Here is a 22387-nt window from a genome sequence, read left to right as displayed (position 1 = left end):
TGCAGGGGGCGCTAGAGAGAAAGGGCGTAGGCGCGTTGGCTGGATCTGGCCATTCACAGCCTCTCCCAGCAGGAGGCGCTGTAGGGAACTGAACAGTATTGCTGTCTGGGGGGGAAGCGTCACAGTTGCTCTTTGCCGGCACGAGGAGTCTCTGTAGACCTTTGTCCTGGTTTCACTGGTGTCCTCTCCTTCCGCCCGCAGCACACGTCGAGAACGAGGAGCAGTACAGCGAATCTCTGGAGAACTTCGGCAACAACCACCTGTCCCAGAACAATCACGAGCTTTCCACCGGCTTCCTGAACCTGGCGGTCTTCACCAGAGAAGTGACCGCGCTCTTCAAGAACCTGGTAAGGAACTGCTGCTCTCAACTCCTGCACCCCCTGTCTTTCACAGACTCCCCGTCTCGGTGACCTGGGAGGAGGCGGTGTGAACAGAGTGATCTGCGTGAGCGCTTCCGGCTAAGGAACCAGGAACTAGAGGGAGGGGTGTGATACCAGAGAGAGCATACAATGATGGGCGGGAGGATGTTAGAGCTGTGACTTGGGGCGACTCTTCTTTTGGGGACCCAGTGTAGGATGGTGGCCTTTTAGAAGTCTCCTCCCCACCTCCATCATGACACTGGGGTGAGTCTCCTGCCACACCCTGTAGCCGCATCATGATGAAACATCTCTATGCGATAGCCCGAGGGATATGCTGGGGGGCTTTCCGCTGCCTGTGATGTCAGGGCCTGGTCCCGCTTGGGACCCTCCTGGATCGGACTGAAACAAGAGATGAGCCCCAAGCAGGACAGGGCTTGGGGGCAGTTCCAGTCCAGAAGCTGGGCCACAGCCTCTGCTGGTGTAAACTGGAGTCGCTCAGTTGAAGTCTGTGTAGCTCTGTTGATTTGCACCAGCTCGGAGTCTGACCCTGTTTCTTCAGTGACCCTGAACTGGGGCCCTGAATCCAAGCACTTCACCAAGGCCAGTGAAGGCTGAGAAGCTTTCCATCGACTTCAGTGGCCTTTGGGTTAATCCCTGAAAGCGTAAATGTTGGGGGTGGGGGGATGACTTGAACGTTCCTGAGTTCTGGGCGGGGGGATCTCTGTCTGGGTCTCACTCTGCGGCTCAGACCCCCGGCTGCTCTAAAATCATTTTGAAAATTGGCCAGTTTTGTGTGTCTCCCCCATAGAGATCGGACGTGCTCCAACGTCAGTAAAACCGAGGGGGAAAGTGTCTGTCTTGTTTCTCAGCTGGTGGCAAAACCCTACTTCCTCTTGTAACCGACAGCTCTCGCTGCAGGGAGGCCTGCTCCACCTGTGTCAGGTCATGTTAACGTTAAATGTCGTATGCATGAACAGACCTACAGGGGTAGGGAGACCTCAGACACGCGTGCGCTTCCCTTGGGGTCTATGTGCACGCATCCTGTTTGTACGAGTACTTGCCTGGGGCGTGAGGGTACCGTTGATGCGTACGCACTGGCTCATGTAGCTGCGTGTCCATCTCTGCGTGTCCAGGCAGGAACGTTGAGTTCATATCATATATAATACCAGGGTTGGAGGGGACCTCAGGAGGTCATCTAAGCCAATCCCCTGCTCAAAGCAGGACCAAGCCCCAGACAGATTTTTGCCCCAGATCCCTAAATGGCCCTCTCTAGGATTGAACTCACAACCCTGGGTTTAGCAGGCCAATGCTCAAACCACTGAGCTATCCCTCCCCCCAATACAATGATGTGGAGGCAGGTCTATATGCCCAGGGCAAAAGGCGCAAGCACACGCTGCACGGACAATACAGGAGCCGATCTCGGGCTAGCCTGCAGCACGACCTTTCCGGTATCTGAGCATTTGTGACAATAGGGCATGGTTTGGCAGTGCAAATCTCCTCGTGAGTTTAGCTTAAGTTGGGCCCAACGCGGTACTGCTGAACCCAGAGAAAGGTAATTAACCAAATGCTTTTCTTGGCCGTTACTGTCGTTTTAAGCTTGAAAGCCATCGTGGTCCAATTCCCTGTCAGTCTCGCAGGCATCCTCTCGTGGCCTAGCTGGAGGAAAGTCTCCATAACCCTCCCAGCCAATTCCGGGTTCGGGAAAGATCAAGGACCCCATTGATGCTGTCACCTCGTCGCTCACTCAATCGAGCAGTGTAGAATTTGTTGAATATCCTCTATCAGAGGCTTATCTCCTACCCTGGCTGGGACATGGACTCGGGGCAGGAGGAGGCCGATATTTGTTTCACATCAAAAGCATCTATGATCCTGTTTGCCAAGAAGGGAATCAAAACACAGCAAGGCCAGTTGGAAGGAAGGAAGGAGACCAAGGGAGTGGGGACAATTGGTAGAATATCAACCCAGTTAAACAGGGAGGGAGTGGGGAGTCTTAATGCCAAACTGCTTGAGGCCAAATTAACCTGAAATCTGGTTCCTTCAAGACCTCTCTGTCCCTGCACGGTGGAATCTGTGCTGAGAAGAGACCAGATCCCATGAGGCTTTGGAATAACAAGCCCCCACCCCGAGGAAGTTGGGTCAGTGAGAAATCCGGATGCAAAGCCCTAGGGCTTGCCCGTGGGAAGAGCCTGGTCTCTTGCCCATGCGCCCTGGTTGAAGTCAGTGCGGTTGCATTGGCGTAACAGCTCCGGCAGCATTCCCCCTAGGTCTGTTAAAGGGAAGATTGAAGCAAAGGCATCCAGTAGCACTGGTAGAAAATGTGGGGGGAAGAGGAGGAGAAAAAGCTTTGTGAAATTTTCCTTGGTTTTGGGTCAACATTTCATTTGGCTGGAAATTCTCCACCCCCTCCTGGTCTTCAGCAGAGCTCTCCTAAGCCGAGATCTGCTAGGAGCTGTCCTGGGAAAGGCGTAGAACTGGTTCCCCCGGTTAGCGGGAGGGCTCCGCTGTAGAGTGAGTCTCTCCACTCAGACACAGGCACTCCTCGCTTGTCACACGCTTCAGGGGTGTGAAATAGACACACAGTGGGACCTTCGTAATTGCTCCCTTCCCCGCTCCCAATGCTTTTCCAGGCAGGTGAATCCCTGCAGGCCAGAGAAGCGTGTGTGTGTGTGTGTGTGTGTGTGTGTGTGTGTGTGAGACAAGCGAGCACCCAGATAGGGTACGAAGGTTACGTGCTGGCACCTGGATTCCCTTCAAGACGGGAGGATGCTGTTTGCTCCTTGTTGTCCCCTGGGCAATCCAAACCCAGTTGCTCAGCAGGCTTCCCTGGGCCTTCCCCAGCTGCATTCCCCTGTTGTGGCCACGTGGTTGTGTCCTGCTGCTGACCCTGTTCTTTGTCTGCTGCCGGGTGTGGTATAAATGCTTAGACGGGGGGAACGTTGCCTCTCGCCCCTGCAAGAGGGGTGAGCCACTCCCTGGCACCCTACCCCCTACTGCATAGCACTCTGCAGGAAGGCATGACCCCTCCGTGGTACCCTGTGCTGTCAACCGGTGCCAGGAGGGCATTGCTCGCTCCAGCTGGCTTGAGCCAGTGCACTGGGGTGGTCCAGGCCTTCTTGGCACATGGGTCCCCCGGGGTAGACTGACTGGGCAGGCGTCAGTGCCCTGATGCCAGGAGTCCTGGTCTAATGGTTTAAAATGGTTCTAATCCCATCGTGCCCAGTCGCGCCCCCCCCTTCCCCCCGAGACCTCCCCTGCGGGGAAGCACAAAGCAGGGGAGGTCGTCCGCCCCCCCCAGTTGGGCCAGGATCGGGCAAAGCGCCAGGTGTTTCTGCCTGTGGGGGAGGGGATGCTCTTTAAAAATTCATCCGTTTGTTTACGGGCGGGGAGAGTGCAGCGGACGCGTGGAGACTCGGGCGGGATCCTGCTTCTGCTGGAGTCTATCGCAAACCTCCTCTGACTGCCGCGGAACCGGACTGGCCCCTCTGACAACCGGTCGCTTGGTGAAAGCCGGGTTACGAAACGGGGGTGAGAGCTTGAGAGCCACATACTGGGCGGATGGGGCCATCGACGCCCCCCCCCCCCCCCCCCGCACTTTGCAACAAGGCCCTGAGTCCTGACCCCGAGCGCTGGGCTTCCCTCCTCACCCCGACCCACACAGCTCTGGCCATGCCCCTCACTCCCGACCCGCAGCCCCCCTGCTATTCTAGCCCTGGGCTTCCCCCTCCCCCGACCCACACAACTCTGGCCATGCCCCTCACTCCCGACCCGCAGCCCCCCTGCTATTCTAGCTCCTGGGCTTCCCCCTCACCCCGACCCACACGCCCCTCACTCCCGACCCACAGCCCCCCCATTCCAGGCCAGAGTCAAGTGTTCAGGGAGGGGAGGGGGAGCAGTGACTTGAGCCAGTGGAGCAGATTAAAGAGAAAAGTGCTGAAATAGGGTCCTGGGGACCTTCCTGGAAAGCCGGACTACTCCTGGGCTCCAATCCAGGCCTGAGCCTGGGCGAGTGGGGCGGCACCTGCAGTGATCACTGCAGGTGTGTTCAGAGTTGCCCCCTGCAATCAGCCCCCCAGAGCCTCGGAGCGCGATGCTTTCAGGCCACGCTCTGCGGGTGGGTCGCAGCTCAGGCTCCGGTCCCCGGCTGCGTTCCTTGGCCTGGCTGGGCGTGTGCAGGCTTGTAACTTTCAGCAGCAAATCGTGTTTTCTCAGTGCAAAGTATCCCACTCCTTTCTAGATTCCTGGCAGGGTTTATGTACCTCCACCCCGGTCTCCCTGTAGTATTTCCTCTTCCCCACGTCGTCTTGGAAAGAGACACAGATTCCACAGACTCCGTGAGCCGAGGCCTCTGGGTTTGCTTTAACTTTCTCTTTCTGCCAGTGTTTCCCTCTTCCCCCCCCATCCAAACCTTGGCCAATGGTCCCCCGCTCCCCTGCCCCGAATCCCACTTCATAATGGGGCGTGGTGGTTTAGTGGCTAGAGTAGGCAGGGATTGGGCATCCGGACACCCGGGTTCCATTCCGATCTCTGGGAGGGAGAGTGGCGTCATAGTTACCGTGTGGGAAGGCTACTCTGGAGACCTCGGTTCTATTTCCCAGCCCCGCTGCTGACTCTCTACAAACGTTCTCAAGTCATGTTGGCTTTCTGTGCCTCAATTTCCCCCCCTGTACAACATTTGTGTCTCTCCCCAGGTGTTGTGAGGGTTAATTAGCCTTTGTAAAGTGCTAAATGTCAAGGGGGGGAATCAGTGGTGGCTATCCGAGGGGGCGGGGGAAATCAGTGGTGGCTATCCCAATGGGCCGGCATCACGTGTTACTCTTTGGTAAGGGTTCAAAAGGCACAGGCATTGGCACTGGGGCTGTGGGTAAGAACCCCCCCCAAGTCGTGGGTCAGGGCCCCGTTGTGCTAGGTGCTGTACAAACAGACGGTTCCGGTCCCAAAGAGCTTAAAATCCAGGTTGCGTGAGCATCTCCTAAACACTCAGGAGTTTATCCTCCCCCTTGGAAGTAGGGCAGGATTGTGATCCCTGTTGTATAGATGGGGATCTGAGGCACAGGGCGTTCCAATGGCTTGGCCAAGATATCACACAGTCTGGGCTGGGACCAAAGAATTCACCCCGGATCTCCTGAGTCCGTCCTCCCTCTGCAGCTGAGCTTCCTGGCTGGCAGTCAAAACACAGCACCAAGTGTAGAATGTTTGATGGCCTTTCGTGCCTGCTCCCCATCTCTGAGCTTCTGGAAGTTGCTGTCCTAACCCTCCCATTCCCCCGTCCACACCCCTGGGAAACACCCCATGTGGGACCAGAGCTGTGGCTTCACGTTCCAGCACAGCTATCCCCCCACTCACGTGAGAGATGCTGGTGAAGGATACACTGGAACCCCAGTGATGGTTTCACGCTGCCCCCATTCCCCCTCCTGTCCCCCGAAACTCTCCCGGCTGCAGGGAGCTGGCGTCCCGTCGGAAGCCTGCCCGGAGGGACGTTCCAGGTTCCGTCCGATGCTGGGAAGTGGCTTCTGCAGCGGTGCTGGCAGCTTCTCGCTTTCTTTGCTACAGCGTTTAATTTTGTGCTGATTGCCGCCGCTGGAGAACTGCTTTGATGGTGGCATGGGGGTGGGGGGGCTGCTTGGACTAACCTCCCACTGATGTGGTTTGTGGTAACAGCCCCACATCTTGCAGCCATCCCCGGCTAACCAGCTACATCTGGCACAAAGTGGGCCCTTCCCCTCATCTTAACGGTTAAATCCGTGCCAGCTCTCCAGGTGGCCAGAGCCTGCCTGGCTCTTAACGCTTAGCAGGGATGGGACTTGCTTGACATGTTAGATCCTGACGCTGCAGGGTGCAGTGTAGCCTGTGTGTGTCCTGTCCTGGGAGGAGAAGAGGGTTGTTGCGCTGTGGTCTGGTAGGGACGGCACTGGATTCAGACTCGGGAGGCCTGGCTCTGCCACTGACCTGCTGTGTGATCTTGGGCGAGCCCCTTTGCTGCTCTGTGCCTCTTTTGTCGGACCATTTCAATTGTGAGCAGTTTGGGCAGGGACTGTCTGTTTCCCACTAAGTATCTGCGCAGCACCAAGCATAGCAAAGCCATGATCTTCATAATGCCGAGAGGCCCCGATTGCAAGACAAATATTTCCTTTAAACCCACTGCTGCTGTGATGCCTCCAAAACGGGTCTAAAGTCAGGCTGCTGGTATGCTGTGAGCACTGCTTATTACACTGATGGTAACTTGCCATTAGCCGGTGTTTCTTCCTTGTCTGGCTGCTGTATCCCTCTGTTGTCTCTCCTCTTGGACCTGGCTGGTATGCTCGTCAGGGCGGGGACCTTCTTTTCAATATATGTGTTTGGCATTGCTCTAATCTGATTGTGGCCTTCAATCACTGCTCTGATACAAAGAATGAATAGCCCAGAGCAATATTTTCTTGTATTAGTTGCAGGGTTCAGCTGGCCTACGGAACAACCTGCCACAGGGAAGTCATGCCGCCAAAGCCTGGTGGCTATGCTTTTTAAATACAGCTCACGTACTATCTCAACAAGAGGATGTCCTTCCCCAGGTTGAGATGAAGGGAGTATTGTGCAGTGGGTCCACTAATCGCCAGCTACAGGTTCAGCAGGGAACGTTCGCACTCCAGGACCCATCAGCAGGGGCGGTTCCTCTGTAGTCAGTTGCACACACCAACAGGCCCCTACCCAGCTTGAGTACCAGTTTTGTCTCCCTTGTTTACCAGGGGTCGCATCCTGCCTGGAACTCCAGCGCATGGGGGCACCTAGTGGGTGAATAAGGTACTGCTGGTAAACCAATTGTCACATGGGTGAAGTGACTGGGCAGCCGGTGCAGTTAGGGCCTGAGGGGCCTGCACCAGCCGCTTTGTAACCACTCCTTGTTTCGCTGGGTTTTCCAGGTGCAGAATCTGAACAACATCGTTTCCTTCCCCCTGGAGAGCCTGCTGAAGGGGCAGCTGAAAGATGGCCGGCTGGTAAGATGCCACTCAGGTGGTGGGCCCTTGATGTGGGAGGTGCAAGATGGCAGGGGGGAGCCCAGGAAGGATGGCTTCCGTCCAGCTGCCGTTTCATGTTGCTGTGTCCTTGTCTGGGGTTGACTCTTGTGTGTCCAATCCTGTGCCAGGAGCGGGTCCTTCCGCCTGTGGTAGGTGGCTCCCCTGTGTTTCCTCCTTGGTTGATTGCAGCACCTCTGTGAGGGCCTGCACTGGTTCGGGCAGCCTCCTGAACCCCGCGGGAGATGGGCTCCCCTCCTGAGGGAGACGCCCTGCTGCAGATCTGGGGAGGCAGGAAAGGAAAGGCCCGACCCTCCTTAGCTCCCCGTCCCCATGTTACGACGAGGCATCCACCGGGGTGGGGATATGGCCTGCTCAGAGCAGCCCCCTCCCCTCGGCGCGCCCTGCCTTCCCCCTAACAAAGGGTCAGGGTTCCCATCTCAGCCAAAGCACTTTCCTTCTGTGCCTCGATCACCGCAAGGAGACAGAGCTGCCTAGCAAGTCACGCGGCCCATCGGCCACAGCCAGCCCTGCAGCGGGGCCCGCAGTGACCAGACCAAAGAGCAGCTCCCGGACGTGGGGTTAGTAATAGTCTCGTGTGGTTTACACGTGCCCGGAGATCCCAGCTGAGAGCCGGGACCGTTGTGCTGAGCGCTGCACAGACACGGAGCGAGAGACCCATGGGGGAAATAGAGCAGACTGGTCCCCGGTTTGGTCGGGGACGCTGAAGCACGGAGCAATTTAAAGCTGGCCAAGGTCACACAGGGAGCGGCAGAGGCAGGGATTGGATGCTAGTCCAGGGCCTTCCCCACGAGATGATCCTTCCCCCAAAGCAACCTCTTAACTCTTGTCTCTTCTCCTGTCGGGGCCTCTCCCCTGCTGGCAGGTGTTACTGGACTAGAGCCTGTGAAGGGCTGTTGCTCTCTCCTAGTTACAGCTCCTAGCAGGCCCCAGTCTGCTAATACCTGGGGAAGAGGCGACGCGTCTTCCTGTGCCCTAGGAACCTGTCCCCCTTCAACCCGCGCTGTGTCACGACAGGCATGGGGTATCCTGGAGGCCAGTCCTGCACTGGCGTTCTCCGGAGGGCAGCTCGGAGCTGTGGCTGAAGCAGCTGCAGCCCACGGGCGAGTTGCAAATGGCCCCCGGGGTCCGGCAGATCTGGGTGCTGTCATGTCTAGCGTCTTGTACACCTGGGTCAAGGGGGGAGGCCTGGGTGTGCAGAGCCTTCTCCCTGGGGGTGCAGGGTTAGGGGGTGCAGGGAGGGGCCTAGGGGAAGAAATAAGGCTGGCAAAACAGTAACCGCAACTCCCGCCCCCATCCCTGGCTCTCTGCTCCCATCTCCTTGGCTCCTTCCCAGCTGCACCCTGAGAGAACCGGCCAAACAGGTCCCTCTGGGCTGGGGAGTCCGGCTCTGGGGTCTCCTGCAGCGTGAAAAGCTGGTTGTCCCTCAACAAACCGCTTCTCCCCCGACCCGCCACGTTTTCCCATCCATCCCTGCCTTTGCCTTCCGCTGCTGGCTGGAACTGGCCCGAAGTGCAGAGGCTCGCGTGGGTGTCTCTGCAGGTTCCGTCTCTCCCCTGTGATCTGATTAAAGCGTCTTCCTTCGTGTGACCCGGTCTGTACCTGGTGGTGGGGCAGGGCTGGGGACCCCATGATCTTCTCCCTCCCCACCCTTTGGGGAAGGGGGCTAAGAATGCCAGGCAGTTTCTTCTGACACCTGACCGGTGGGGGTATTGAGCAGAGGGGCTTGTCCCTACCTCTGTACCCCCTGACCATGGGGTGGAGTGGCCTAGGGGCTGCAGTGCTGCTGGGTCTTGCCTCCACGTCTGTGCTCTGCTGGAGTTAGAAATGTGTGGGGAGCCCAGGACCACAGTGGTAGGGGGCCGGCAAGCCGGGATGGAGGTGAATGGATGGGGCTGTGTGTGATGTTGCACTCCGTAAGCTTTATAAAAATATGTTTACAAGTGTGAATGTAACTGGAATATGCTTTATGCAAAAGGTCTCTCAGTGGTCACAGAGACCTCCTTGGGACTGTCACCTGACGTGCTGAATTTTCCTCTGAGCCCGTTTTCCCTGCCAGCTTGGGACTCCAGAACCCTGCCTTGTTGAGCCAGACACAGTAGCCTGCTGCAACACAGACCCAGGTCTGGTCCACGCCCCTTAAGCTGCAGACTTTAACTAAAAACAGCTCAGCAGGTTACCTGCCTCCAGCACCCAGACACCCAGCTCCCAATGGGATCCAAACCCCAAATAAATCCATTTTCCTCTGAATAAATCTTATACAGGGTAAACTCATAATTTGTCTGCAAGTATAAAAAGTAGGATTTAAGTGATTTCAAGTAATAACAGACAGAAGTAAGTTACCAAGCAAAATAAAACAAAACACACAAGTCTAAGCCTAATACATTAAAACAACAAGGAGTCCGGTGGCACCTTAAAGACTAACAGATTTATTTGGCCATAAGCTTTCATGGGTAAAAAACCCACTTCTTCAGAGGCGACCCCCTGGTACCTAATATATTAAGAAACTGATTACAGGTAATATCTCGCTCTCGAAGATGTTCCCATAAGCTTCTTTCACAGACTAGACTCCTTCCTAGTCTGGGCCCACTCCTTTCCCCTGGTAGAGTCCTTGTTAGTTCCAGCAGACATCTTAGGTGAAAAGCAGGGGCTCTCTCATGACTGGGACCCCCTTTGTTCTGTTCCACCCCCTTTTATATCTTTGGCACAAGGCAGGAATCTTTTGTGTCTCTGGGTTTCCACCCCTCCTCCTAAATGGAAAAGCACCAGGTTAAGGTGAATTCCCGTATCAGGTGACATGCTCCATTCCTCCAGGGCTGGCCCGTCCACAGGAAGGCCTGCAGGTAAATAAACCATTTCCAACCAATTGTCCTAGTCAATTGGCGGCATCAAGATTCCAAACCACCAGTAATGGCCCACACTTTGGATAATTACAATAGGACCTCAGAGTTCTACTTCATATTCCTAGTTTCAGATACAAGAATGATACGTTCATACCAATAGGATGCCCACACTCAGTAGATCATAAACTTTGTAATGAGACCTTACAAGAGACCTTTTGCATAAAGCATATTCCAGTTCTGTCATATTCACACTTATAAACATATTTTTATAAAGCAGATGGACGTGCAAGGTCACACTGTGTATAGAGCCTAACCCAAGAATAGCAAAAGATGCTCCAGTGCTGTCCAGCCCTGCTCTGCATTGGCGGGAGGGGGAGGGAGGGAGCCCTGCCTGTGCCATGTAGAATCGGTCCCTGACTTCGCTAACTGCTGCTCTCTCTGTGTCGCAGGATTACAAGAAGCAGATTGAGAAGGCCTGGAAGGATTATGAGACCAAAGTGTAAGTAGTCCCGTTGCCTCTGGCAGGAACAGGCTGATCCTCCTCCTCTAAACAAAGGGGTTTTGTGTGGGGGCTGCGGCTTGGGAGGTGGCTGGAGCCTGGCAGCGAACGAGGTCGCTGGCTGGAAATTAGTGCACTCCCGACCGGCCGGGCTCCAGCGTAAGTCGCTGGTTAATGCCATCTGGGTGTTCAGCACGGAAAGGAGATTGGGGCAGGAGTGCTGGCTTGGGGGAATCTCCCAGCTCCTCCCAGCAGGAGGCGCTGTGGAGAATGAGCCTGTATCTTGTGGTCCCTTCTAACCCCATGGTTCTATGATGGGGCTGCGTGGACAGGTGCGGGAAAGTTGGCTGGGGGGGAAGCTCCGAGTTCTGCCTCTCCCAGTGGGTGCCTCTCCCGATTGGGTCTTGCCAACAAGAACTACGGAGTAATTCAAGCGGACAAGAGGTCGGATCGGTCTTGACTCTGGCTGTCCTGCCTCCCCAGAGCAAAGATCGAAAAGGAGAAGGAGCGCGCCCGGATAGCGGGACTCATCCAGGCGGAGCCGTCGCCGGCGGAGATCGCCGAGGAGACGCAGAAGGAGCGCCGGATGTTCCAGCTTCAGATGTGCGAGGTGACGGGCCTTTCCGTGCCGGAGAACGGAGCTGAGGAGGGCGGTAGGGCCTGGAGCAGCCGTGGGGGCTTTTCTCTGGAGAAGCTGTACCAAGGCGCTCTACCCTCCTGGGGTCCCCATGGTATCTGGTCCCTTCGCGCACGGTGATGAACGTCACGGCCTTGTCAGGAAGGGAAGGATTAATTCAGATGGGGAGTTGAGGTGCGCAGAGAGACTTGCCCAGGGTCTCACTCAGGGAGTCTGTGACAGAGCCAGGAATTGAACCCAGCCTTCCTGAGTTCCAGTCCAGTGCCTTAACCACTGGGCCATCCTTGCTCAGCCCTAGCCAGGGCACTTTCTGCTGGAAGAACCTAGTGATCTGTAGAAAACAATCAAAGCGGATGAAGGAGTAAATGGGCCGTCGGTTACCCTACCCAACGGCCATCATTGCTTAGATACTTCAGGGATGGGTGGTAGAGAATTATGCCAAGGGATCAACTCCTGCATGTCGGGGTGTGTGGGGCAAGGAGGGCTTAAGCCCAGGTCTCTCTTAGAACCAGGATACTCCTTGTCTGCAGAGTCTGCAACAGCCGCTCCACCCCGCAGCGCGCTGCTAGCCTGCGCCTCTCAATCTGCCTCCTGTCTGCCACCCTCTGCCAGCCTCGCTAGGCCTTGTGCCCGCCCTGCCTTGCCTGTAGCCAGCCCACTGGCTATAATTCGTGTCCCTGCCGTGGGGACCTGGCAGCAGGGGGCGCTAGGAAAACAGGCCGGGGGCGTGAATGGGCAGGTTCCCATCTCGCCCTCCTCCCAACCATCAGCCCTGCTGCTGGGGCCTCCCTCCCCCCCACCTCCACCCCCTTGGCCTAAGTGCTGGAGCATCCCACCCTGGCCAGGGGTTAGGGAGCCTCACGGCTTCCCGTCTGAGGATGGAGCCCCTGGGCCCTGGCCTGCCCTTCCCAGTGGAATGCTGCCTCTCGGCTGGCTCCCAGCTTGAGCAGGGTCAGGATCAGCAGGAGCTGGGGAGGTTTGGGGGGGATTGAGGGGAGAAACAGGGTGGGATATTGCCCATAGCTGGGCCTTACTCAATCTCTCCGACACGCGAAACTTCCTCCTGCAGCTGCCCCTCTCCCTGCCCCCCCCCAGTGGTCTCCAGCCAGCGCTAGGAGCCTGCCTTGACCTTCCGCTGTTTAACCCCTTTAGAGCTGGCGTGTGTCTCGAGGGTTAATGCCAGCCCCGTCTCGCTCTGGGTGCGGAGTGTCAGCTCCGCTTGAGTTGCTACTGTTGCCTTTACCTTGCAAAGCCCATCGCAAGCTGAGTTGCTTCCCGTTCACTTTGTCCCACAGTAGGGACTGTTTACAAGGGGGGGGGGGGGGGGGAATCTCGTTGGGGCCAGACCCTCCCCAGAACCCTGGGCCCGGTGTTGGACCGTGGCACCTTGCTCGTCTCTCTGGGAAGATGCCCTGCGTAGCCATGGCCAACAGGCTGTGTCCCAGCCGTTCCGGTATCTGCAAAGCTGGAGTTAGTGCTGCTACCGGCTAGCTCGGCATCTCCGGAGCCGCTCGCACGGCCCGGGGCCACGTTTGTGCTCACGCTTGTGAAGCTCGCACAAATGCAGTTGTGCCCTATTTTGGGGGGGCATGTGTGGATCTGTCGTTTTGCATGTCCTGGCCAGTCTGTGACAGAAACCAGAAATCGGGTGAGAGCGAGAGCTTCCTGCTCCAGCCGGGGTGGAAGAGCCAGGGGAAATCCCAGGAGTGATGTACCGAGAGGGGAGGATTTCAGCCTTGTGCAATAACACATTGCATGTCTGCATTGCCTTTCATCGGCGTTAGAAGCAAACGTTAGTGAGTCATGCCTCAAGCCAGCCCTGCCAGCTAGGGGATCGTGATTATCCCCGTCTAACAGCTGAGCAAACCAGGTTACGCAGCAGGTAAGCGGTGGAATCCAGGATTCCTGCTTCCTAGTCCCCTGCTTTAACTACTAGTCAGTATTGCCCTCCTGGAAACAAGAAAGGAACCCAGGAGTCCTGACTTCCCAATCCCTGCTCCAACCACTAGAGCCACGCCCCTCCTAGCACTGGGAGTAGCACACTGCCTCTCCCATCCCTCCCCATCCACTAGGAGACAACATCTTCACACAGGACATGTCTGAAGAAAACTGCAGCTGGGAGAAGGGTCCATGGTTAGCGTTTGCACCTGGAGTGGGTCCCCAAGGACCTTCAGCCGCTGTAGCCAGAACTGAGAGTCCAGCTGTGGCTGTAGAGTGGGCTGCCCGTGGGGCCAGCTCCTGGCAGGGCTGGAGAGCGGAGGGGAGGATCCCGCGAGTTGCTGATGGGGGCGAGGGGAGCGTTAAAGACCCATGGAGCGGCAGCAGCTTGCCTTCCTTGTTGTGGTTTTGGGCTACGTGGACGGGCTGGAGCTCTGGGGGGTGAGCCAGGGACTGAGTCATCCCTTTGAATAGCTTCACTGTTAAATAAATAACAGCACATGGAAACACTCAGTGTTCGCAGTGCGGCCGTAGGGAAGGGCTCTGTTCCAGGGGTGGCAGTGGAAAAAGAGAGAAGATGTGTGCACGGGATCTTGTGTGTGTTCCCCCGTGTGCCTGCTGTGCTACATTAGGGCTATTTGATTTCGCCCTCGGCTCAGTGCTCAGTTCTATCCCTGGGCGGGTTTATGTTCCCCTCAGCTCTGTAGATCGGTCTATCTCATACCCTTGGGAGCACCAAAACCCCCACGTAGTCCAAGAAATCTCCACTGCCGGTTAGCTGTACAGGGTCTATGACATGCAGCCAGGCAGTCCCCATTCCAGTCTGAACCTCTACGTGGCTTTTCTAGCCAGTAATTTATAAGCCAGCGAGGCCAAACGTTCCAGTGTTGGCCCCCAGTTTGCTCTGGGGGTGGATTGAGAGCACTAGGCTGGGATCCATGGCACCCGTGCCCTTCCCCAGGCTCCTGCTTTCATCAAAGAATTCATTTAACCTCACAAGGCAGGGAAGTATCATTTCTGCTTTGTGGAGGGGGAAACTGAGGCACAGAGCGATGATGTGATTTGCCCAAGGTCTCCCAGGAAGTCAGTAGCAGAGCCAAGAATAGACTCTTCCCCCCCCCCCGAGTCCTGCCTCCCCTTGCTCTAACCACTAGGGACACCACTCCCTTCTCAGAGCCAGAAATAGAACCCAGGAGTCCCAATCTTCTCCTCTGACCACTCCACAGCTGTATCTCCGGTTAAAGCTATATTCCCTCTTTATCTCTCGCTCACCCCCACCCTACCTCGAACAAAGGCTCTATATAGCTCTGCTCTGGCCTATTACACCAATCCTCCATGCCCCTTTTCTGGGCTCGCGACTCATTTCTCCAGCTGTGCTCCTGGCAAGGAAGGAGAAATAAAAATCTCCCCGCCCTTGCCCGACTGTAATGCTCTACTGTGCAGCCGTCTGGGAGACGGTATAAAAAGAGAACCCAGCTCGTCACACAACGCTTTCCCCCTGGCCTCCTCACGCTCCTTGCCTCCAAAATACACAGACACAGGATCTTCCTAATGAGAGCCACGTTAACCCCTTCGCTGCTGCCTCGTCTTCCAGGGGTGTGAACCAAGCCCAGTGCTGGCTTTGCCGTTGCAACACTGCGCTACTTAGAAAAAGGCCAGTGAACCCAAGCGCTCTGCTGGATTCTAAAAAGGATTGAACATTTATATGGACAATGAGACCATCCAGAGTGTGATGAGGATTTAAATCCTCATGCTTCAGGGCATAGGCCAACTTCTAACTAATCAGGGTCAGGAAGAAACCTCCCCTGGGGGCCAGGTTATTCATGATCTACAGGGTTTCTTGCTTCTCCTTCTGATGCTGCTGGTGCTAGTCATGGTTGGAGACAGGATAGTGGGTTAAATGGACCATGGTTTGATCCACTGTGGCCATCTCTATGAGAAAATAAAATTGGAGTGGAAGAAATTAATCATCAGCCCAATTCTGAGAGCCACTGGCAGCTGCGTTAGCTGAAAAGGAGAGAAAATGGGATTGTGTCCTTCTCTTTGCTTTTGCATGAAGAAAACCTAAAAGTTCTTGGGTTTTTTTACACACACACTCACTCACTCACTCACTCTTTCTCTCTGTCTGGATGACTGAAGAACTATTGGGTTAATGCCACTCCAGCTACTATACAAGTAAAACCTGATTAATTGAGAGGAAGAGTAATATTTTTATGTGGACTGTTTTAAAATTGTATTGGTTTTGGTTAACGTAGTATTTAATTCAAAACTTACCAAACACTTGGGAGAAAAGCTCTCGTTGTTAAAATCCCGTGGACCCAATCCTTGACCTTTGGGTGCTGAGAGCGCTCCCAATCCACATCTTTGGGTTTTCCAAGGGAAAGCACAGCAACCTTCAGAGACATAGGTTACAACTTGACCTGCTAAAATTGAGTTAAATGTGTTAACGCTGCACTAGGAAAAGCAATTGTGTTTAGGATGGGCTTATCGAGCCCATGTTAGTGAAACACAACCGCTTTTTGTAGCTGAGACCAAGTTTTAGAGGCAGCTGTAGTGGATCTCGAACTGATCTGCAAAATGATTGTGATCGCTTTCACTGTGCGTGACACCACTGATCTGGCTGGGCAAAGCCTAGTTTAACTGGCTTCTTTTTCATCTGGCTCTCAGAGGGTTTCCACCGGAGATGGGACCTGAATCAAAACGCTCTGGACTCGGGGGTAAGTTCACACCCAAATCTGGATCTGAACTTTGCAGTTCAGGTTCAGCTAGAGGTGTTACCATTTCCAGACCTGAATCTGACCACTAAAGAAATGGCCATATGGCAAAAAGGAGGCTTGGACTTCTGAAAAATCTGTCGTCTTCCAGTTCTTTCCTCTGAGCTAGTCCAACATTTGAGGAGTCCCTCAATGACATCCTAACTCGGTGTCTCTTCTCCCTCTCTAGTACCTGCTGAAAGCTAATGAGAGCCAGACGAAGCAAGGTCCGGACTTCCTGCAGAGCCTGATCAAGTTTTTCCATGCGCAACATAAGTAGGTACCGCCCCACTCGGCACATCCTGTGAGATGATGATGTCACTTCCTGGAGCAGAACTCTAGACTTGCCAGTTTCCCCTCATTTGCTTAACTCCCAGTAGCTCTGAGTGGTCGCTAGAGAGAAACGAATCCGCATGGAGTTTAAGCACATGCTTTTGCTGAATATGGGAGACATTAAGCATGTGCTTAAGGGCCACAGAAAAGGGTATTTTACTGGTACTGTGTCCAGTGACTGGTTACTTTGTTTAGTGTCACTAGTCCATTACTAAAGCAATCTCTCTCCACAGAGAGAAATTACCCTAATAGCAGTTAGTTTCATTGATGTGTAATATTTTAATATTAATTGCATTAATTCCAAACTCATTTTTGTATTGCATTAATGATACTTGGAAGAGCACTCTTCATCTGAGGATCTCAGTGTGATCCTCCATTTTACAGATAGGGAAACTGAGGCACGGTGAGTGGACATGCCCAAGGCCACACAGTAGTTCAGTGGCAGAGCTGGGAGTAGAATCCATGGCAGCTGACCTCTAGACCCTGTCCCTGTCTCTAGTGGAGGCTGCTTCAGAACAATATAGGAGATGAGCCCGTCATATAAAACTTGCATCCAGTCCTGGATTTCAAACATCCCCAAATTTGGAGGTGTTCAGATCTGGGGCTCTGGTTTTAGCCCAAATCTGTGCCAGATTCTGGAGTCACTCCGCAACTAGGCTAGAATAACCGAGTGGAGTTTGATCCTATATGTTTTGCAGGGGGATGAAGCCCTGAATGATGAGAGGTGAGAGGCTTCGCCTCAGCCCCCCATGCTGGCTGATTGTAATGAGAGGGGAGTGATCTGGTGATCCATTTCAGGGAAGGGGAGGAGAGCTGCCCATTCTGCCCCTGGGAAGCACATTGGGCACATAACAATCTTATACCCCAGTTGCTATAGGCACAACGTGAGAGTGACCATTGGGTTTGGAGGTGGGCTGTGGACTCTGAATCCCCTCTCCTTCAGGCCATCAGGCAGAGTGACCATGGCTCATTGGGAACCTTAGCATGACCTTGATTGATGGTGTTCTTGGTGTGCGCTGGCTCAGAGGGCCAGCATGGGACCTCCCGAGTGCCGACAGCAGGTTTCTTGTTGCTGGTTGTGAAGGACCTGGCCACGATTGATGAACGGTGTTGCAATGCCTTTGGATGACATTTTTCTCTCTCTCTCAGTTTCTTCCAAGATGGCTGGAAGGCTGCTCAGAATCTCTACCCTTTCATTGAGAAACTCGCCGCATCTTTACATGCAGTAAGTGTTCTCAGTCAGGGATCAGGCCCTTTACTTTGTTCCCTACAGCGGACTCCAAGGGATCTATGAACTTTCAAGAGACAACACACTGGAGTCCAGCTACCTTTCCAAAAAGGTGGTGTGGGTGGCCCTATGAATCGGAGTAGTGAGCCTTACTGAAGTACTAGGAAACCTGGATGAAGTGGTAACTGGAACACATTGCTAATAGGGGCTGTAGGGGGCTAGTGCTGTATGTGCACAGTTCTTGCCGGAGCAACGTAGGGGGAATTTTTAATCATCCAAATGGATATAATACCATAGCATAAACCAGCATGACTTCTGTAACAGAAAACCAGACCTCTCCAATCTACTATACATCTGCGAGCGTGTCTGTGAACGAGTGGATTCGTGAGAACCAACTCTGCCACTGTCCCGTTTCGGAGATGGGATACCAGGTTAGATGGGCCCTCTTCTGATCCAACCTGGCAGTTCCTATGTTCTTGCCCTACTTTAGAGAGATGACCCCCCCCCCCCCCACACACACACACACACACTCTGCTCCCCCTGTTGTTGAAGACAGAGAGGCTCATGATGGCAGTAACATGGATGATCATATTAATGTCTTCTGCTGCTGCTTTTCTTTGCAGCTGCACCAGGCCCAGGAGGAGGAGGTGAAGGAGCTCACTCAGATCCGTGACTCCCTCCGAGGCATCCTGCAGCTGGAGAACAAAGAGGTGAGGCTCCTGGCCTATTCCTCCATGGTGCTAAGCAATGAAGGGGCCTAGCACCCTGGGAGAATAGCCAACAGAGTCGGAGCTAGGCCTCCTGATGTGTGTCCTACCCTGGATTTTCTACAGAGAGATACAGCCCTGTTACCCATGGACTTTCCTCAGGGTAGCCAGGAGCAACCAGAGTTGAGGCAGGTGGGTAGATAGAACAGGAACTGATCCAAAGCCTACTGAAATCAATGGAAGGGCTCCCTTGGCCTTCAGTGGGCCTTCCAGGGCGCCAGAGACCAAGCTGAGCTTAGCGACCTACAGAGAAGTGATGGCCAGAGCTGAAATGAACAATGGGAGATGCCGAAGGGGGACAAGAGGAGAAGGGCTGAGGGCTCAGCATTGAGAGTGTGATGATGCCGTGTGGGAGGAGAAGATCCACGACTGGGAGCTGGTTTGCGTCGCTAGCCACCTGGGTGGTGCTACGGTGGTGGTAGGAAAGGGTCAGGAACCGAGCTGCAAGCAGCCAGAAGCTGGGTGAGGCTGGCCAGAAGGGTAAGACAAGTGTCCCCGAGGTTCCGAAGGAAAGAAGGATGGTGGGAAAGGAGAAGTTAGCGATCAAGGAGAAGGCCCCGGGAAGTCAGGAAGGTGGAGTTCTAAGTGATTCTCCAAGTGGCCATAATAAAGTTGGAGGGCGTTTGGAGATGCTGAGGACAACATAAGAGGAAGGTCTGGGGCGTTCCCTGCTGGCCCAACCCTGCAGGATCAGGCCCTGGCAGGGCAAGAGGGCCGTGACACAGCAAAGAAACAGACCCTGAGGCCTATGCTTTGAATATATATATTTATTTTTTTGTTCTGTCCTTGGTGAGTTCAGGAAAACCTGCTCAGGAAGAACTCTGGCAGCGGCTACAGCATCCACCAGCACCAAGGGAACAAGCAGTACGGGACGGAGAAGTCGGGCTTTCTGTGCAAGAAAAGCGACGGGTGTGTACGAGCTGGCTCCTGCTTGCTCCCGTTTCAGATAGACTCTTCACATGCTCATTAGGAGTGGACGTTCTCTGGGAAGGCCGGGGGCCATAGGACGAGGCTGTTGAAGGATCAAGCGATGCAGGAATTACTGGGAGAGGTTCTTTGGTACAGGCCCCACAGGCGATCAGACCAGATGATCCGAACGGTTCCTTCTGGCCTTAAAACTATGAATCCTCAAAAGCCCCCATCTCTGCCCAGCCCACGCGCTTGCACGTAGGGGACGTCCTCACAGCAGCTGGGAGGTGGACTTCCCAGCTCAGGTCGTTGTAAATGCACTAGCTCCGCTCGAGAAGCGTGGCTGCGTTGGCGTGGGCGAGCTACCCAAGCACCGTCCCGCCCGACCCTTTGGGTATGGAGTCGGGCAGCTAGCACAAGCTGCCAGCCGTCAAAGCCACGCTGCTATTGTTAGTCACTTGCTTGAGCAGAGCTAGTGCGTGTGCACCCGTTAGAAATTACGCTGGCCAGCTGCTGTGTGAATGTACCTGTAGCTGGGATCCTTTGGGGTGGAAAGGAAAAAAACTGGAACGAGGGGGCTGGATGGTTGGCGGGTTGATAAGATATGGAGCCTGGGACAGGACTCTGGTTTGCAGGTAGCCCAGCTCAGGGGTGACCCCTCCTGTTGCCAGCTAATGTCTATTAGGAGTCCGGTTTGAAATGATTCGGTGGCGTCCATCCATTTCCTAGCGGATAGGTGCCCACATCCCACACGAATCCTCTCCAAGCCTGGCACTTATTGCTACCCACATTGGGAGCCTCAGCAGAGAGGCCAGCGCCTGATGGAGATGAACTGTTCCAAGATGTGGTCCTTGCAGCGCAGGACTGGTAAGGAAGCCTACGCTGGAAGCATCTCTCCTGGACTTCAGTCTCCAGGGTTACCAACCTGGCACCAAATTCCCTTTGATAAGGAGGAAGGCCTGTTCTATGGGCATAGCAAGCCGCTTCCTAATGGGAGCAGCACTCTGCCAAGGAGAAGGAAGTGTTTCACCTGTGCACAATGGGCCATGTAGGTGTAGGACATGCCTCAGGCACTGAGGCAAGAAGGCGTGCGTCAGGATTAAGGGAAGGGATGAGGCACTCGGAGCGAAAGGAGACAGGGGACTGAGAAGACTGGGCAGTCAGAGGGTTTGAGCAGGGGTATTTCTCCATCGGGTGAGTTAAAGGAAGCGCTATGTTCACCCAGGAAGCGATACTCCCCACTAAAGCCCATCAGCGAGATGAGGGGCCATGGGGGTCACCAGGGCTGTGGGAGAAGCTGGGTATCAGGGGTACAAAGTGCACCCTCACTCCCTTCTCTCTGCCTGACCTAGAATCCGGAAAGTGTGGCAGAAGAGGAAGTGTGGCGTGAAGTATGGCTGCCTCACCATCTCGCACAGCACGGTAAGGCCGGGTGCTGGCGGATGGGTGGGGCTTGGGTTCAGGCTGCCCCGGAGCCATCTCAACAAGGGATTGTTTATGGGTATGGAGCTGTAGGTTAAATCCATTCAAGCCTGTGTGGTGAACTGCACCTCCTATGAATGGGTCTGCGGACACCCATCCAAATCGCAGCCCGAGAGCATGTGCTACTGATGGTAACCTTTTAGTTTAAACTAAAGGATCAGTCCGCACCTCTTCATCCCCTGCTCCTCATGTCTCTCTCAGCGGGAAGGGGAGCTGCCAGTTTGTTATCTCAAAATGCCATACAGAGCTGTGCAAAGGTCGGCGGCTTTGTTTCCCAGGGGTCCATCTGGCCCCTGAATCTGCATCCTCCACATGCAAGTCCATAACTCTGCCAAGGTTTGCTTAGAACTCTGGTGTATTAAACTTTTGGTAAACCCCACCCAGGCTTGGGATTTGTAAAGCAACCCCAAACTGGGTGCGTCATAACCACTTCCTCTTACATAAACAAATGAGACCGAGCGAGAACATGCTGGAGAAGGTTTTCTAGGACCTTTTCAGGTAGGGAGCATAAGGGACACCTTGAGGTTCCAGACTAGACAATCGGTAGACACTTCAGGTAGAAAGAATGGCTGCCCTCTAGAGGTAGAGGGAGTAAAATGCAGCTTAGAAACTGCCTTGGCTTGGATTCTTCTGCAAAAGAAGATTCAGCAAGATTCTAAGAGGGCCTGGGCATTTCTGTAGATAACAAGAATATCCAGAGTTAGCATAGTTAATGCTGGCCTGAACGCTGGAAAACCTCGTGCTCTTTTGTAATGCCTTTTCATCAGTAGATGAGCTTATTATCCCTATTCTACATATGGGGGAAACTGAGGAACAGAGGGGGGGCAGTAGTGACTTCTCCAGCATCAGCCAGCAGGCCAGTGGCAGAGCTGGGAACAGAAGCCGGGTGTCCTGAGTCCCAGTCCAGTGTGCTACCACTAGGCTGTACTGCCCCTCCCATCTTGGACTATTAGAGATGATAGATAATCCCACATCTCTCTAATGTCGGGTTCTTGCATCTGGTGCCGGTCACTGCTGGAGACTAGATGAAGCCTGGGTCTGATCCTGCCTGACAATGGCTGGGTTCCTAAACAGCGGCTGGCAGTCCTGGCTCACTTCACTTCCCATTTCACCTGCCCGCTCTCCTCCTCTCCCAGATCAACCGGCCTCCCGTGAAGCTGAACCTGCTGACCTGCCAAGTGAGACCTCACCCGGAGGAAAAGAAGTGCTTCGACCTTGTGACACGTGAGTAGGGGAATGTGAGAGAGCCCTGATTCCAGATTTGGAAAGGTATTTAGTAGGGCTGTCAAGCGATTTAAAAAAGATTAATTGCGCGATTCAACACTAATAGAACACCACTTATTTAAATATTTTTGGATGTTTCTACATTTTCAAATATATTAATTTCAATTACAACACAGAACACAAAGTGTACAGTGCTCACTTTATTTCTGGTTACAAATATTTGACTGTTAAAAAAAAAAGAGGATTTTTCAGTTCACTTACTTACAAGTACTGTAGTGCAATCTCTTTATCATGAAAATTGAACTTACAAATGTAGAATTATGTACAAAAAATAACTGCATTCAAAAATAAAACAATGTCAAACTTTAGAGCCTACAAGTCCACTCGGTCCTACTTCTTGTTCAGCCA

General features: G+C 54.1%; 1 protein-coding gene across 1 annotated transcript in view; it reads left to right on the top strand.

Annotated features, from left to right (window-relative positions):
• The window catches only part of ASAP3 (ArfGAP with SH3 domain, ankyrin repeat and PH domain 3), a 64779-nt gene that overhangs the window by 20523 nt on the left and 21869 nt on the right, over positions 1-22387 (top strand). Inside the window, exons 3-12 of the mRNA XM_065421811.1 lie at positions 202-347; positions 7253-7327; positions 10659-10708; positions 11192-11318; positions 16227-16312; positions 17519-17594; positions 18221-18307; positions 19164-19273; positions 20626-20695; positions 21892-21979. Of these exons, the coding sequence (XP_065277883.1) occupies positions 202-347; positions 7253-7327; positions 10659-10708; positions 11192-11318; positions 16227-16312; positions 17519-17594; positions 18221-18307; positions 19164-19273; positions 20626-20695; positions 21892-21979 (915 nt within the window). The remainder of the gene's footprint in view (positions 1-201; positions 348-7252; positions 7328-10658; positions 10709-11191; positions 11319-16226; positions 16313-17518; positions 17595-18220; positions 18308-19163; positions 19274-20625; positions 20696-21891; positions 21980-22387) is intronic.

This window comes from Emys orbicularis, chromosome 23, assembly GCF_028017835.1.
Source record: "Emys orbicularis isolate rEmyOrb1 chromosome 23, rEmyOrb1.hap1, whole genome shotgun sequence".
NCBI classification, from domain to species: Eukaryota; Metazoa; Chordata; order Testudines; family Emydidae; genus Emys; species Emys orbicularis.
This window is presented reverse-complemented; position numbering and strand designations above follow the sequence as displayed.